Source organism: Otolemur garnettii, unplaced genomic scaffold (assembly GCF_000181295.1).
Source record: "Otolemur garnettii isolate 467f Iridium unplaced genomic scaffold, OtoGar3 scaffold00011, whole genome shotgun sequence".
NCBI classification, from domain to species: domain Eukaryota; kingdom Metazoa; phylum Chordata; class Mammalia; order Primates; family Galagidae; genus Otolemur; species Otolemur garnettii.
Genome location: NW_003852406.1, coordinates 29,140,009 through 29,158,733, shown reverse-complemented (window position 1 = coordinate 29,158,733; position 18,725 = coordinate 29,140,009). Strand labels below are relative to the sequence as shown.

The following is an 18,725-nucleotide window of genomic DNA, read 5'->3' as shown; positions in this document are numbered from 1 at the left end:
CCACAACGCCCGGCCATTTTTTGGTTGCAGCCGTCATTGTTGTTTGGCGGGCCCGGGCTGGGGATTCGAACCCGCCGCCTTAGGTGTACACGGCTGGCGCCTTAGCCGGTTGAGCTATAGGAGCCGAGCCGATAAAATCTTGAAAGATCTTTTCACCCATCAAATTAGGGGGGGAAATGTTGAAAACGAAAGTAAGTGTTGGCAATTTAACAACTTGTATCAAAAATTTTAAAACCTTTGACCTAGCAAATTTACTTCTAGAACTCTATTCTAAATAAATTCCAGCACAGCTGTACAAAGATATCTGCACAGAGATGTTTCCTTGCAGCAAAATTCATAAGTGCAAAAAATTAGAAACAAGCTAACTGCCCTTGACTAAATATAGAATATTATGGAGCCATAAAAAGGAGATAAGCCAGGCACAGTGGTGCATGCCTATAATCCCCCCGCTGCCTGGAAGGCTGAAGTCGTATCATCACTTGAGCCAAAGAGTTTGAGGCTAGCCTAGGACATATAGCAAGACCCCAACTCTAAAATTAGGTAGGTAGGTAGGTAGGTAGGTAGATAGAACTAAATTAACTAAGTTAAAAATAAAAATAAATTTTATAAAAGAGACAGACATATTACAAGCTAATATTTAAGTCATACTCTCAAGTAAAAGCCACTAGTCCCAAAACAATTCATGCTATACTATCCCATTTTAGAAGTAAAAGATAAATATTTGTACATGTATTATAATTTTAAAATCCACAGAAAGAAGCACAAAAGAATGTTCAATTGCTAACAGCTGTACCCTGCAAGGGGTAGAGTGAGATGGAAATCAGAGGGCAGGACTTTGGTACCTTGCTGTACACACTGTTGTGCTCTATGTATCCTTTCTAATAAGAACATATTTGTGTACAATTTATAGTTTTTCTAAATAAAGACCAGAAATTACAGCTTATTAAAAATGAAATAAAAGAAAATGGAGCTAGGATAATACTCATAGCTACAGAGAAAGCAAGAAAGGCCCACTGATAAATCCCTTATCCTGGCTCTCTCCTTACCCCTCCTTTTTAACTTCATGTAGCCACTCACTACCCATCTGATGGCCACATCCCTTCTTCAGACACACCACAATGTACATGATCAGATTATAGCTTTCTTTGCCCTAAGAATATCTCCAACCACCACACAGCCCTTTCCAAATTCCCCAAGTAGAAATGAGCTTTCTAAATATCCATCAGCCACCTAAAGAAACCATTTCTAACTGAGCTTTCTAAATATCCATCAGCCACCAAAATAAACAATACAAATGACATCTTATACACTTACATGCACACAGAATTCAACGCAGTTTTTTAACAAAGATAATTTAAAATAGCCTAGTTTTTTCCACAACAAAATGTGAAAACCTGAAAATATTATTTTAACAGAGATTGTGATAAAATCTCAAAAGAATTTTAGCAAAACTATCACGTCAATACAGATAAATCAGGATTGGCTATCTAAACAAAGTATGCTGTACACTTTCGGCACAGTGAAATCTAACCCTTTTAAGTAGTGACATCGGATTCCACGTTCTCAATCTTCTCACCTTTCCAAAAGCAGATGCTCCAGCACAGATGTGTGTGTAATTGAACTGCTTCTGAGTTGCTAAAATCAGTGGCGTCAACTCCTCTGAGAATTAAAAACAATTGATAAAACACATTTCATAGTATTTTCATATTCATTTATTTATAACTTAGACACCACATTTTCCCAACTGGAAAACCTCACCTGGAAGGAGGCCTTTGTATGCATCATGTTGAGCCACTAGAACTTTTGCTACACCTGCTACTTTACAAAGATCTTGTGCCACCTGTATTAAAAGATACATTCCTAGTTATCCATCTATCATATACATACAAATAGAACTACCACGACAAATTTCAACAGAGCATAAAATCTTAATGACTAACTGCAAAAATCATTCTTATTAGCAAAAGGGTTACTTATAGAGTTAAAAATATTCCCCTAACAAAGAATACCTTATGTCAATTGATCTTACTTCCAATTGACCTTATATAGTCCCCCTACAATGGATTTCAACAAAAATTCCTCCCTTGAAAAAGAAAAGTACTAACTGACAAACCAAAATCAACATGGCTTTTTACCCAAAGTTAGTTGTAAACTGTGTTCTTTATCTTTGGTTCAATGCAAGTATATGTTCATCATTTTAGAAATAGTGAAAATGGGGCTCTCTCTCCCTCAATAACAATACAGCATTACACTTTACCAGGCATCCTCAAACTATGGCCCATGGGCCACATGCGGCCCGCTGAGGACATTTATCCGGCCTGCCAGGTGTTTTTGCCACCGCTGCCTGTCCTGCTTAGCAGCGGACTCGTCCTGGGGCCCACAGTCCGGCCCTCCAATGGTCTGAGGGACAGTGAACTGGCCCCCTGGTTAAAAAGTTTGAGGACCCCTGCTTAAAAAGTTTGATGGACTTAGGGTTTCCCAGAGGTGAAGAATAGGACTTGGCCACCGTACTTTATAGTCCATTACACTTGACTTAGCAGTAATAATTTCTGCTGATACTAAAATTAATAACCCTAGTCAATAGAGAAAATTGTATGTTAAATACTGAGTTCCTGCCCACATACATATGTTTATCTATGACAAAGCAAAATGTTTTCTATTTCAATCCCTCATTTTTCTGTTTGCAATCAGGATGGGGTTCCGAGAAAGCTCTCTGACCACTCAGATTTTCTGTATACAGAAGGCAATTTGACTGCCCCCTTTTCCAGTACCTTTAATACAGCATGACTGGCTTCTGCTTTAGCAGAGTCATGTCAGTCATTATCATCTTCTGTCTCCTCATTTCCCTCCACATGAGTCACTGCTGAGTGGGCACAAAAAGCCACGCCTCCTGCCCCCTCAGTGGACTCTAAAGTTTTCAACAGTATTCACTGATGGAAAGATACAGAGCAAAAGCGCCTCTGCTGAAACAAGAGCTCACTGCACACCATCTTATACAACACATGGACACATCTGCATTTAGTTTCTCTAATTTTAAGAGAACTTCCAATTTAAAAACCAAGTTAACCAGATAGCAGCCAGAGATTCAAAGTGGGACACAATTTTCCCAATGAAACTATCTTTCCCTTTATTAGCAAAAACTTCTGGCACTTCACAGAAAACTCATGTGCTTTTTGTAATACATAGCTAAAGAAAACAGTGCAAAACTGGACTCTGGGCTAACAGTCTCTTTACACAGGTACTGGTTGTTTCCCTTTAAAATTAGAAATGTTATAAGGCCAGGTGTCACTACAGGCTTACACCTGTACTCTTAGCACTCAGGAAGGCTGATCTCAGGAGTTTAAGACATGCTGGAGCAAGAGTAAGACCTCGTCTCTACTAAAAAGAGAAAATAGTCCCAGCTACTTGGGAGACTGAGGCAGGAAGATCACTGGAACCCAAGTTGCTGTGAGCTATGATGCCACTGCACTCTACCCAGGGTAGGAGAGTGAGACTCAGTCTCCATAAATAAATAAATAAATAAAATTAGAATATAATATGATAAATGAATAAAGCAGATGATTTCTGGGCTTTTTTCTCCAAACAGTATAAATAAATTATCATTTCAGATATTTTTAAAGTAATATTACAATAATTAGTTAAAATAACAGCAAAACTGACAAATACAGAATTTGTATATTATCTAAAGATGAGAGCAACCAAAAGAGTTTAGCCATATCCTCATATATTGTGGTTAATATCATCTGTATAATATTCAATAGTTGTAATTAGGTAAAGAAATCCAATAACTAATCTTAAACCTACTAGAGTACATCCTTTTAAGATAATGGATTTTTGTTTAATTAAGACAGAAGCAACAACAGCTTTCTGAACCTTCATTATCATATGCTTTGTATCAGTTATTCAATAAAAAATAAATAAAATCCTCTAAAGAGAAATGTGGTGTCTCCAGATTTAATCCTCTGTGAGGTTCGAGCCCCCAACTATATACTTGTGTGAGAGGGAACTGGTGGCTCAAGCTGTGTAAGGTTAACTGCAGCAAGCATCTATCTTCAGCCTAGTGGCAGAGAACCGACAAATCATATTATTGCACCTTTCCAGGGTTCAGTTCCCGAAGCGCTCATTGCTTTACTACAACAATAGCAACAAAACCCAAGAACATCTTTTAGTACTGGCTACAGCTTAGAAAGATTAATACTTACATTTGAGTTCTTTTACCAATTAAAAATTAACACCAATAAGGCTTTGTCCAGATTTACCACTTTCAGATATTAGAAGCAATTAGCAAGTATATTCATCAATACAAAAACAGAATCAGCCATTAACCTCTAAGAGGACTCAAATATTATCATTCTACTTGGTACCTGATGGCATTTGATGGTGCCAGGGGAACTAAATCAAGTATTCTATTCCACCTCATTTCAAAAGATAAAATGCTGAGCGAGCAAACCTTTTAGTTCCTTTTTCACACACAGTAATGGTTGTGACACTGGCCATTTAAAGAGGATTAGAGCCCAAGTTTGGGTTATAGTCCTCAACATAATTCTTTGTAGCCATCTTTCCCTGTCTTTTGATGGAGATCCTATTTGCTACATCTGACCTTAAAAATTTCTCACCTTGTCACATTTGGTTCCAGCTACTAAGCAGGACACTTCACCTCCAAGACTTTTGGCTGCAGTGATGGTATTTAAAGTAATGGGTGCTAGGGAATCATTTGCATGCTCGGCTATCACCAGGGTACTCTGAAATCGGTGTAAGGAAGCCTAAAAAGAGAAAAGAAAAGAATGTTATCCTAAACCTGCCAGTTGTTAAGTACGTATGCTTTGAAGAGCTATTCCGTAGCAGGGTTGGTCAATCTGTGGCTCACAGGCTGAATATAGATTTGAGGCCTATTTTGCTTTATGTGTGGTGTTAGATATCACAAAAATTATCCACAGACATTTTTTTGCTCATCAGCTTTTATTAGTGTTTGTGCATTTAATGTGTGGCCCAAGACACATTCTTCTTCCAATGTGTGGCAGAAAAAAAAAGGTTGGACACCATGTACACAATACTCAGTTCTATAAATTTATGTATTAAAATTGCAGCAAAAACCAAGCAACGTGTATTTATCACTATACTGCTAATATTATTACCTAATAAAAACTGAAAATGCAAATTAGCTTTTATTATTGAAAAAATTTTAATTATTTCAAAATAATGTTCCCACTAATCTATGTCTAATAAAAAACTAGTACATACCTAAATTTAAAATCCTTAGAGAGAATATACTAATTATGTGAATAAGAAGTGGTCAGATTCTGCCACCAATTACATTCAGTTACATATTACACTCCTACTAAGTGATACAATAATATATCCAGAAACAACCGGTTTGAAACAAATTAATTAAAGTTGATTTCCAATAGCAAAATAATTGATATGAAAATCTGTAATATGACATTAAGCAGCAATTTTGCTGAGGTCTTGACTGTTCAAATATGTTGCTAAATTTTAAAAAAGCACCAGCAGCTTGTAGACAGTTTCTTGGAATCAACCAGTGGATAGCCCTACCTATTTCAGACTGTCAACAGACCACCCATCAATCATTCATAGTCAGCTGTAATAATTTCAAACAACAGGAACAAAAAGATGAACAAGAATGGTCCCTACGTTCAAAGATTCCATGGGAAATAGGACTTGTTCATATACAATTATGAGATAGAACAGTTTTTCAAACAGCAAAGAGATCCAAACTGTTGAAGACTACAGATCATAAAGAACAAGAGTCAAGTGGAAGGAAGGAAGTTAGGTGCTCCGGCCATGTGTAAAAGTGAGTAATGGCACCACAGGCAAAAGGAAATAAGAAAATTTTGGAATTACCTTTGTGGAAAGCAGCAATGAGAAATAAAAAAGAGGGGCACTGTGGATCAAATGGCACAGTTGGGTGGCTTAATTCAGCAATAATCTTAAACTCTGGAGTTAGAGTGAAGAGAACATGTAACATGAAGTATACCCAGAGCTGGAAACTATAAGGAAGGGATGAATGAAAGGAAGCCCGGTACAGGACAGTAATGCTGGTTGCACAAGTACTACACAGCTTGTATAAATAATGTTCTTTTTTTCATTTACTATATTATAGATACAACTGCTACATGTTAATATCATTTACTTTTTTATCAGCACAGTATAGGGCATACCAGTTTAATGAGTCTCTGCAGACATTTGGGTTAGTAGCAATTTTTTTATTATAAACAATGAGAAAAGATCATCCTCACAGCTACATCTTCATATTTATCCATAATAGACAAGAGGTTCTTCTGGTCTTCTTCTAACTGGGACCTGGACAGACTTTATTCTGGCTGTTCTCTTCCATAGAAGACAAAGCCAAATTCTACCCAACCCTCCACAAAATAGGGACCCTCCTTCCCCTACTTCTACTTTATCCCCACCCTTCTAAACACTCTCAACTCCCAATGAACCCAACCCCACAGCTAGGGGTGGGAGACCCCAGGGGTAGGAATACTTCCAGACCCATACCACCCGGAGAGTGAGAGGAGGACGACTGTAGGATATGTCAGAGAAAGGAATCACTGCATCACATAGGTATGATTACATTTCTTATCCTTCTCCTCTCTTTTTTTACTCCAAGGAAGCAAGGAAATGAGACTTTTGTTGCTGCCAAATCACCTGTTTGCATAACTGTTTCTTAAATACAAATTAAAAATTTCTCAAAAAGGGATGTAAAGCTAACATTAGAAATATCTATGTACATCTTAAGATTCTTTTCTTACAACAAATTTCTATAAGTACAAGTGTTAGATCAAGAGATAGGCATACTTTCAAAGCTTCCAATAATAACTAACACACACTATTCTTAAGAAAAGTTGTAGGCTTGGAGCCTGTAGCTCAGCAGCTAAGACACCAGAGCTGGCAGGTTCGAACCCAACCCGGCCCAACCAAACAACAATGACAACTACAACCAAAGAGAAAAAAAATAGCTGGGCGTTATAGTGGGCACCTATAGTCCCAACTACTTGGGAGACTGAGGCGAGAGAATTGCTTAAGCCCAAGAGTTACAAGTTGCCGTGAGCTGTGATGCCATAGCACTCTACGAAATGAGACTCTGTCTTTAAAAAAAAAAAAAAAAAAAAGAAAGGAGAAGTTGTAGCAATTCACAACAGTTCACATTTCTGGGATGGAATGAAAGTTCTGAGAAAGCAAATATCATTCCTATTCCCTTATGCATCCACAGAGTATAATACAATGTTTCTTTTCCAATATATATTACTAGAATTAATTATATGGTACTTTTTCTTTTTTAATCAGAAAACACCATATCTTGTAAAGAACTCTGTAATTAAAACTCAATGGCATAATTTATGGTTTAAATCACATTTCACAAGAATTGCCAGTAACAAACTATTCATTATCAATATATATCAGACACTATATTTTTGATTACATTTCACTCATTGTTTACCATAAAAATTATGTGAATTCTTCACCATTTGAAGAATAAATCTAAGATTTGGTGGCAGAAGGCCCATATTTGCTGTAAATTACAATTCTATCATAAGATAAATTGAGTAGTTCTCCTAAAGCAACTATCAAGCTTTTTAGAACTTCCAGTGGAAGATTGTATATTCTTTTTAGAAGACCACTTAAAATTAGACTTATAAGAATAAACAACAGCAAAAGAAATATTTAAGAACCCACTTGGTCCATCTGTCTGACCAATTTTTACTAAGCATTATATTCATCATAAAGGCATTCTACATATTTTACTAACTGGCTCCTTTTTAATTTATAAAATATTAAACTTTCTGCTGAGTGTTTTACTTTCCATTTTTCAGATGCCACGTGGAGAGAAGCTGTAGCATGTAGGCATAGTTACATGACTTGATTCAGCAATAAAGGTTGTATGCAGCCTGGACTGAACTAATTCATCTGTGACCTATGTTATTTCTCAATCTAGAGCCCAGTTTCCTCATCCAAAAATTGAGGGGGATGAACTCGATAAGAGACTTTCAAACTAAATTACTCCAAAGGAGAGTTACAGGAAGGTACCTTGGGAGTTGCTACAAGGGATGAGGTGAGGTAACAGGCTGTTAAATGTGCCCCCCTCCAGGCTATGCTTCATCCAAATTAACACTGAGAGAACACTATACTTAACAGTTTTATACATAGCATCTTATTTAAACTCATAAAAAACCTACTAAGTAGGTAACATTATTACCCCCACTTTACAGATGAGAAAGAGCTCAGCAGTCACACAGGTAGGGAGCAGAGTCAGGTTATTTATTCTAAGTCCAAGTAATCTGACTCCAAAGTTTGAGTTCTTAATTACCAAATCACATCAATGTACCACCATTTTTAGCTATTTTATATATGGCTCATTTCTTTTATTTTTTTTTTTTTTTGAGATTGAGCCGCAAGCTATCCCCCTGGGTAGAGTGCCATGGCATCACAGCTCATAGCAGCCTCCAACTCCTGGGCTTAAGCAAGTCTCCTGCCTCAGCCTCCCAAGTAGCTGGGACCACAGGCGTCCTCCACCAACGCCAGCTATTTTTTTGGCCATCATTGTTGTTGGCAGCCCCGAGTTAGATTCGAACTCACCACCTTAGGTGTATGTGGCTGGCACCTCAGCCACTTATGCCACAGAAGCCGAGCCATATGGCTCATTTCTGTAAGATTTTACTTAGCAAATATTCTCCTACTTAAAAAAAAAAAAAAAACAGCATTAGTCAAAAAGAAAAGAAAAATATGATCTCAAAGGCCTCTTTTCCTTTCCCTCTGAAAGTTCTGTAATTCTAAAATCCTATTTTAAGTAGAAGAGGGGTACAGAATATGACTAGAGGCAAAAAGTATGCCCATGAGTGAAAAGGTTTTAAAGGAAAAAATTTTTCACTTTATCATCTTATTGCCTCTCTATACTTTAGGACCCTCTTGTAACAGTTATGAGAGGAAAAAGAGCCAAACATTTAAAAATAACTATTGAAATACTGAATAAGGTAACTGCCCAGAGAGGAATCTCACTCTGTTCAAACACTGCTACTTCAATAAAAATTAACGAATGCAAGCAGGACCAGCTTCACCTGAGCATTCAAAACTGCCTAGCAACCCAACTGCGACTTCCTTCTTGGAAATCTCGCTCTCTAGCAACTACTTTAGATATCCTCTCCTGACCTTTTCTTTTCTTTGCTTTTCTTTTTGCAGTTTTTTGGCCTGGGCCACGTTTGAACCCGCCACCTCTGGCATATGGGGCTGTCGCCCTACTCCTTGAGCCACAGACGCCGCCCTCTCCTGACCTTTTCAAATGGCCAACACATCCTGCCCTCTCTAACCTCCCTTCCTACTTCACAATGAAAACTGAAGCGACCAGTGGGGACCTGCTTCCCCTTCCCCATACTCAACATAAAAATTCCTGTCCCTTCCCTATCACAATGGGAGCTATTGTGGACTCCTCCCTCCTGGGTCTGATCCCCCCCTCATCCGGGCTCTAGACTGTGCTCTCTCAAATCTACTCAGAGACTCTTACCATAATCCCCATTCAGTAATGTCTCCAACCTCTCCCTGTCCTCTAGTTCCTTCTCCTTAGCCTCTAAACATGTTTGAAGCACTCCCAATTTTCAATAATCCCCAAATAAAAGAGCCACTACCCCCACATTCCACTCTAGCTACCACCTTCTCCAATTCCTCATCTCCCATTCATGCCTCAATTACTTGCATCTAGTTTCTGCTCTCACCAAAATTACCCACAGACATTTTTCAGGCTGAAATCATTGACTACTCCCTTCTGACTTCCATGGCTTAATTTACCCCCTATATAAGAATGAGATACATATATATGTGTGCGTTTGTGTCTGTGTGTACATACGTGTATATATATAAAAAATTCCAGTTGAAATATTTCTTCTTAGGTTACATCTGCATATTTGTTTAACTTGCCTGTCTCACTTTCCAACTCAGCAAATTCAAATCTTAATCATCTTTTCCCTCTGTTCCGAGTCTAGCCACTCCTGTACTGCTTCTCCTCCAGACTGCAGGAGATGCTCCACTCTCTCCCAAGCTGCCCAAACCATGATCTAAGTCATCTCTGGGTTTTCTCTCAATCTTTACATCCACCCAACTACTAAAGTCATAACAATTCTTCCTTCAAAACAGAGATTCTCCTAAATCCACTCACTTCTCCATAGTCATTATCAATATCCTAGGGCAGGCCATTACCCTTTTCCTATATTATTCCACAGTCTCTCAACCCAACTCGTCTCTACCTACAATTTTGCTTCCCTCCAATCCATTTCTCTCAGTGATCTTTCTATGACACAAATCTGACACGTTGTTCTCTGCTTAAAACATTTCAATTGCTTCCTGCCCTTTTTGGATCTGGTAAACTAGACTCCTTACACTGGCTTACCAGAAATTTATTTTATGGCCTTATCACAGCATAGAGGATATTTAGGTCAGTGAAACTATTCTGCACGATACCATCATGGTAGATATGTCATTACACATTTGTCCAAACCCACAGAAGATAACACCACCCAGAATGAACCACAAACTATGGACTCAGGGCAATAATGATGTCAATATAAGTTTACAGACTGTAAAAAATGTACAACTCTGGACTCTGTGCCCATAGCACAATGGTTACGACACCAGTCACATACACTGAGGCTGGCAGGTTTGAACCCAGACTGGGCCAGCTGAACAACAATGACAACAACAACAAAAAAAAAATTGCCAGGTGTTGTGGCAGGCCCTGTTAGTCCTGGCTACTTGGGAGGCTGAGGCAAAAGAACTGCTTAAGCCCAAGAATTTGAGGCTGCTGGGAGCTGTGATGCCACAGCACTCTACCAAGGGTGACACAGTGGGACTCTGTCTCAAAAAAAAAAAAAAGTACAACTCTGGTGCTCCGCATTGACAGTGGAGAAGATTGAGGGGGGAAAGGAGTATATGAGAACTCTTTGTATTTTCCATTCAATTTTGCTGCGAACTTGAAACTGTCCTTTTTTGTTGTTGTCTGTTTTTTGAGACACAGTCTCACTATGTTGCCCTCGGTAGAGTGCCATGGCATCATAGCTCACAGCAACCTCAAACTCTTGTATGTAAATGATTCTCTTTCCTCAGCTGCTCAGCTGGGACAATAGGCACACAATGCCCAGCTATTTTTTTGTTGTAGTTGTCATTGTTGTTTAGCAGGCCTGGGCTGGGTTCAAACCCACCAGCCCCACTCTATGGGGCTGGCGTCCTAACTACTGTGCTACAGGCGCCAAGCCGTGCTCTATATTTTTAATTTTTTTTTTTTTTTTTTTTAAGAAACAGTACCTGGCTATGTTGCCCAAGCTGGCCTCAAATTCCTGTGCTCATCCAGTTCACCTCGGCCTTCCAAGCAGCTGAAACTCTGGGTGTACACCACCATACCTGGCTAAATTCTATTTTCTAAAAATGTTTCTGTTGCTTTAAGACTATTCTTTGTATAATTTTAATCTCTATATTGAGATATAAAAAGCAATCTTTTCTTTTTTTTTTTTTTTTGAGACAGAGCCTCAAGCTGTCCCCTGGGTAGAGTGCCGTGGCATTACAGCTCACAGCAACCTCCAACTCCTGGGCTCAAGCGAGTCTCCTGCCTCCGCCTCCCAAGTAGCTGGGACCACAGGCACCCTCCACAATGCCCGGCTATTTTTTGGTTGCAGCCGTCATTGTTGTTTGGTGGGTCCGGGCTGGGGATTCGAACCCACCACCTTAGGTGTATGTGGCTGAGCCATAAAAAGCAATAAAAAGCAATCTTAAGACCAAGTAGTCATTCTCCAAGGTTGCTCATATGAACCACCAGAGAAAATTATTTGAATTACTATTTTTTTTTTTACAGTCTCACTCTGTTGTTCAAGATAAGAGTGCCAACGCCTCAGCCTAGCTCACAGCAACCTCAAACTTCCAGGTTGAAGTGATCCTCCTGCCTCAGCCTCCTGAGCAGCTAGTACTAAAGGCACTCACCACAATGCCTAGCTAATCTTTCTGTTCTGGTAGAGACAGGGTCTTGCTCCTGCTCAGGCTGGTCTCAAACATCTGAGTTCAAACAATTCTCCTGCTTTGACCTCCCAGTGTGCTAGTGAATTACTGTTTTCTTAATTCTTCCCAGAATAAATATAACTAGCATTATACAAGACATATATGTGAGAAGCTAATTCACTACATACAGTGGGTGCTTATAACTGTTTGGTACCACCTTACATTTATAGGCATGGGTATGTGCAGGAAGTTTATTGAGGAGAGTACAATTAGGAACCACATCCATGATGGATCGAGGAGGAGGACCACGCAGCGGGAGAAACTGAACTGCAATACAGTCAAAACAAAGATCTCTGCTGATCCTAAGGGAGCCCCAGAGATGGACAGCCCCTCAGAACTGTCAGGAACTAAAACAAGGAGGGTAAGGTCCTCCCTTACACATGGTGTCCCGTTACTCCAGAACTGTTTTTCCTTAATTTCTAGGGTCCTTTAGCATGTTCCACCTTACTTTAGACAGAATTCCATGAACTTTTAAATTTTCTTTTTCATCTTGAATAATCAAACTAATGTGACTGATGTTTTCATTTCTGTTTCTAGTTTAATTCTGGAAATAATGCCATATTACAAAAGCAAAGTACAGGGTGGTGCCTGTGGCTCAAAGGAGAAGAGCATTGGCCCCATATACCTGAGGTGGTGGGTTCAAACCCAGCCCGGGCCAAAAATGGCAAAAAAAAAAAAAAAAAAAAAAGCAAAGTACAGAGCTAATAAGAATGCATGTGATTTGAACAGAATTAAAAAGATAAACAAGTGATTTAAAATAGACAAAACTCAAAAATGAAGTGATTTTTTTTTTTAATCTAAAGAAAATCCTGGCTCGGCGCCTGTGGCTCAAACATATATGGCGCCAGCCACATACACCTGAACTGGTGGGTTCGAATCCAGCCTGGGCCCACCAAACGACGAGGGCTGCAACCAAAAAAAAAAAAGGCCAGGCATGCGCCTGTAATCCCAGCTACTTAGGAGGTGGAGGCAGGAGACTCGCTTGAGCCCAGGAGTTGGAGGTTGCTGTGAGCTATGACGCTACAGCACTCTACCTAGGGCAACAGCTTGAGGCTCTGTTTCAAAAAAAAAAAAAAAAGAAAATCCTTCACCTTTATTATTTCATCATGCAGTCTAAAGCACCCCAGGTTACAAATTAATTTCAGATACCTTTTCAGTGTTTTCCAGTGCCCTAACTAGATGAAACCTCTCCATTATACACTCCCCAAAACCCTCTACCTTCTCTTTCTGTAACAGTGATCACACTTAAAATATGTTCAATGTGGCTCAGCGCCTGTGGCTCAAGTGGCTAAGGCGCCAGCCACATACACCTAAGGTGGCAGGTTTGAATCCAGCCCCGTCCACCAAACAACAATGACGGCTGCAACCAAAAAATAGCTGGGCGTTGTGGCGGACACCTGTGGTCCCAGCTACTTGGGAGGCTGAGGCAGGAGACTGGCTTGAGCCCAGGAGTTGGAGGTTGCTATGAGCTGTGATGCCATGGCACTCTATCCAGGGGGACCACTTGAGGCTCTGTCTCAAAAAAAAAAAAAAAGTTCAATGTCTGTCTTCCTCAGTCTATTTGCACAAGGACAGGAACTACGTCTGTACTGTGGTAGGAACTTAGTACCTACCTCTCTGCCTGGCCCTTAGCTGTCACTCAATGAATATTTATTGACTAAGTGAAAAATTTTCCCCAAATAATAAAAAACTAAAAATCAGGTCAGGCATGCTGGCTCCCACCCCCATCAGCATTCTGGAAGGCTGAGGCCGGTGGATTGCTTGAGCTCAGGAGTTCAAGATCAGCCTGAGCAAAAGCAAGACCCCTGTCTCTACCAAAAAATAGAAAAAAAAAAAAATTAGCCAGCTGTGAACTAAAATAAAATTTTAAGGCTCTCCCTAAGTAGCTGAATGAGTGGACACCTTCTTGGCCAAAGGGATCGATCCCTAAAACTGGGTTGTTAGCCATGAGAAAGGAGATCAAACATGCCTCATCCACCCCCTCCCCTTCTTAAAGATGTCCTCTGTGACTTACTAATATGCCTAAGGCTATGCTAGTCCTTAATATATATATACATAACATACCACTTGAGTCTGTCTGGTACTTTGTCTCTGATTAGCAGACCCTTATCTTAACTCAAGCATTCCTTTTCACTGACTCCTGGTCTTTCAGGCAAAGCCTAACTCTTTCTGCCAACTGTCAGCTAAGGAATCTTTAAACTCACCTACAACCTTCCCTGCTTCCAAATGTCCCACCTTTTGGGGCCAAACCAAACGTATGTTTTCCACATCCTTATTTATGACTTTAGCTGTAATTCCTGTCTCTCTATATGTATAAAAGCAAACTGTAACCCCAACACCACAAGTCCAATTTCTCAAGGCTTCTTGGGTGTGGCTCTGGGCCATGGTCCTCAGAATAAATCTCTATGAATTATTTGATAGAGCATGGCTTCTTTTCTGCTGACACAGTGTTGTGGAGCAGGCCTACGGTCTCAGTTTCTTGGGAGGCTAAGGCAGGAGGATCGGTTGAACTCAAGAATTAATTTGAGGTTGCTGTAAGATACCACTGCACTCTCGGCTGGGTGACAGAGTCAAACTCTGTCTTTACACACACTAAAAAGCAACTACCTCTATGTCATGGATAATTTAAGTCACCCCTAGGGTACCTGAACAGAATATATACTTGTTAGATCACAAAAACAGATACTCCATCATGCTTTTAGAGAACTTATCTACACTACTGCTTGAACGTGATTCCAAAAAGTAAAATGTGACAAATTTTCTTCTCATACTAGCCACACACTCTATATAAAGTTCACTGGCCTTTACGAGACAGAATACTTCTTATGGGGCAGGGTCTAAAGAGGTTATAATTCTCTTTGCACTCTTTCAGCAGCAAATTTCTTGAAAATAATATCCATAGACCCCAACTCTCCCTTTTTCTCCTTTATTCACTCCTGGCTTTCACTTCCTCCACAGCGCTGAATCCAGTCTCTTCAACGTTACCAGCAACTTCATGACAGTTAAGTCCAGTGAACACATTTTGGTATTTCTCTTATTCAACCTCAATAGTTTTGGTTTTGGGGGTTTGTTTTTTGAGACAGGGTCTCATATTGCCCAGGCTGGCCTAGAATCTTGAGTTCAAGCAATGTCCATAGTAGCTGGGTCTTACAGCTGCATACTACACTTTGCTCCAACCTCAGTAATTTTTGAAACCACTTTTGTTTTTAGATTTTCTGAGTTCCTGCTGTGACTTAACTGTGTATTCATACAGTAAACTACCATAGATGTTAGAAAAAGAGCTGAAATGTAACTCCTTACTTCATTTTCCCTTACCATCCATAACCTAAAGTAGTAAGAGTCATCTTTTTTTTTTTTTTTTTTTGTGGTTTCTGGCTGGGGCTGGGTTTGAACCTGCCACCTCCAGCATATAAGGCCAGCGCCCTAATCCATTGAGCCAAAGGCGCTGCCCTAGAATCATCATTTTAATGAACCTCCACCCCAATCCTCTTTGGAAACTAAGCAGTTTTTTTTTGTTTGTTTTTATTTTTTTCTGGAGACAGAGCCTCAAGCTGTTGCCCTGGGTAGAGTGCTGTGGCATCACAGCTCACAGCAACCTCCAACTCCTGGGTTCAAGTGAGTCTCCTGCCTCAGCCTCCCAAGTAGCTGGGACTATAGGTGCCCACCACAACGCCCGGCTATTTTTTGGTTGTAGTTGTCACTGTTGTTTGGCAGGCCCGGACTGGATTTGAACCTGCCAGCTCTGATGTATGTGGGTGGCACCTTAGCTGCTTGAGCTATAGGCGCTGAGCCAGAAACTAAGTTTTTTTATTTGTACAAATATATGGGGCACATAAGTGATTTTGTTACACTCACAGATGGTGTTGTGGTAAAAAGTCAGGGCTTTTGTAGGACCCATCATCCAATGACAGTACCTTATACCCATTAACTCTTTTTTTTTTTTGCAGGTTTTGGCTGGGTCTGGGTTTGAACCCACCACCATATGGGGCCAGCGCCCTACTCCTCTGAGCCACAGGCGCCGCCCTTAACTAATTTCCTGTCATCCACCCACTTTCCACTCCCTCAACCTTCATCTTCTATCATTCCACTCCGTACATCCTTGTGTACACATTTTTGAGCAACCACTTACAAGAAAGATCATGAGATACATGACTTTCTACAACTGGTTTGCTGCACTTAAATAACTCCTTTTTGCTTAACTCAAAAAAATTAAAAAAGGCAGGAATAAACTATAAAATCTTTCCAAGTCTTACTCAAAAGGATAAACAATATATAAAGTCCCCTATCCTTAACGTACATTTGTATTCGTAATAATAAAATACATATTGCATTTCTGTACTTAAACTACTTAAACCTCTCTAGTAACAAAATGCAGCAGTTTTTACTCATGACTAAAAATCTGACACTGATTATAATAGTAAAAATTGTCAATTTGCTTCACTTTAAAAACAGATGAGACTATTAGTAGATACATTGGCAGGCATAATTTTACTGAATTTACTTCATGAAATAAATTTTCTTATAGAAAGAGCCAAAATTGTCCAAAACTGGTTCTTTCTTCTTTCAAAAGAAATTAAAATTTGCATGCAAGTTAGAGTTCAATCTCATTCATTAATGGTAGGCAGTAGCCTCTGAAGTGTCATGTTCCCTCATATCGCAGCTTCTGAATACTGATTCTTTCCTGTCTGGCAATAAACAGACTAATGATAACATTCAAATGACCTTGAAAGTGTTGCTTCACTCTCCACATAAAATATTGTTGGCATCTTACTAGTCAACAAATTTCAAAGCAAATTAGTAGGATAATAATTCAGATTAATATCCCTGCAAGAACGTCAACTAATTACAAATGCCTGCCCATTTTCTTGTAGATATAAAAACTATCTGTGTTAACAGATGACTTTGAGAATGGCTCCCTTCACAATGAAGAACTTAGCTCAATAGCACAAATCAGGTAAAACTGAAAATAGAACTTAGATAAAAGATACAAGTCAAAGAATTAGTTAACATTCTAATCATTTAAGATAATCTTTTTCTTTGTTAAAAAACTGTGGCAAAGCACATATAAAACTTATCATCTTAACCACTTTTAAGTGAACAGTTTAGTAGTGCTAACTATATTCAGATTGTATTAATAGTTTAAAGTAATCTTTTTAATAAACTTCTTAAGTTTATGTTTAAAAACATGTTTTTGGAAGTATATCTTCTTTCTAAATATATTAATGGTTAGCTACAGAACAGATTTTTAAAATTTTAAGAGTAGGGATTTAAGATTAGCCATTTTGACTTTATGACATCATAAATACATATAAACAGGAGCCAGACTGAATGGGCTCCCACTTTACAAAGATGAGACAACTTGAACATAAAAGTAAATACAAGTAGCAACAGATTATAACCTACTAAATAAGGACCCATGAATCCATAAATAAATAAGCAAGAAGGCAATGTTCTTCCTTATAGAAGAATTCTAACAATGTAGAAGGTACAATGGAATTAGAAAATCACCATTTTGCACCAAAGTAATCATTTCTCAGGCAAGAATTATCAACAGATGCTAAGACTGGCAGACAACATTTTAGCCAAGTAACTAACTAAAAGTTAACATCATCAATAATAGGCTAAACCATTACTTTTGCCATATTCCTGCTAAGAAAACATAACCTCAATCGTGAGGAAACACCAGACAAACCTAAACTGCAGGACAGTCAACAAAACAGAAAACCCATACTCTTCAAAAATGTCAACGTCATCAAAGCTAAAGAAAAACTGTGGAAAGTTCCTAACAAAGGCTAAAGAGATATGACAACTACACGCACCACATCTGGAGTATCGTAAAGTAAGAAATTGCTGCCAAGCCTGGTGGCTCACGCCTATAATCCTAGCACTCTGGGAGGCTAAGGCGGTATTGCTTGAGCTCAGGAATTTGGGATCGGCCTGAGCAAGAAGGAGAAGACCCGATCTCTATTAAAAATAGAAAAATTAGCTGGGCGTAGTAGTGGGTACCTGTAGTCCCAGTTACTCGGGAGACTCAGACAAGAGGATCACTTGAGACCATGAGTTTGAGTTGCTGTGAGCTATGATGCCATGGCATTCTACTCAGGACAAGAGTGAGACTCTGTCTCCAAAAAAAAAAGAGAGAGAGAGAGAGAGAAATTTCTATAAATAATAATGAATGAGACAAACAGCAAAATTTGAATGTCTGTGGATTAGAAAATAGCCCTGTATCACTGTTAAGCTTCCTGATTTTGCCAATTATGTACGGTTAGAAAAGTTAACGTCCTTGTTCTTCTAAAACAGGTGCTGAATTATTTAGGAGTAAAGGGTATGCTTCCAACTACTTTCAAATGGCTCAGAAACATAGCAATATGTACAGAGATAAAGGAAATGTGTCAATCAGTAAGTGGTGAAATTCAGAAGAGTTTTAAGAATCCTTTGTATATACTATTCTTGCAACTTTTCTGTATGTTTCAAATTATTTAAAAAGTTAAATGTGGGCTCAGAGCCTGTGGCTCAAGTGGCTAAGGCACCAGCCACATACACCCAAGGTGGCGGGCTCGAATCCAGCCCAGGCCCGCCAAACAACAATGACGGCTGCAACCAAAAAATAGCCGGGTGCTGTGGCGGGCGCCTGTGGTCCCAGCTACTTGGGAGGCTGAGGCAGGAGACTG

General features: G+C 39.3%; 1 protein-coding gene across 1 annotated transcript in view; it reads right to left on the bottom strand.

Moving 5' to 3' along the window:
* Positions 1 to 18,725, bottom strand: part of ETFA (electron transfer flavoprotein alpha subunit) — a 69,370-nt gene that overhangs the window by 48,183 nt on the left and 2,462 nt on the right. Inside the window, exons 2-4 of the mRNA XM_003784547.2 lie at positions 4,617 to 4,763; positions 1,759 to 1,840; positions 1,577 to 1,659 (exon numbers count right to left, since the gene is read on the bottom strand). Coding sequence (XP_003784595.1) covers positions 1,577 to 1,659; positions 1,759 to 1,840; positions 4,617 to 4,763 — 312 coding nt within the window. The remainder of the gene's footprint in view (positions 1 to 1,576; positions 1,660 to 1,758; positions 1,841 to 4,616; positions 4,764 to 18,725) is intronic.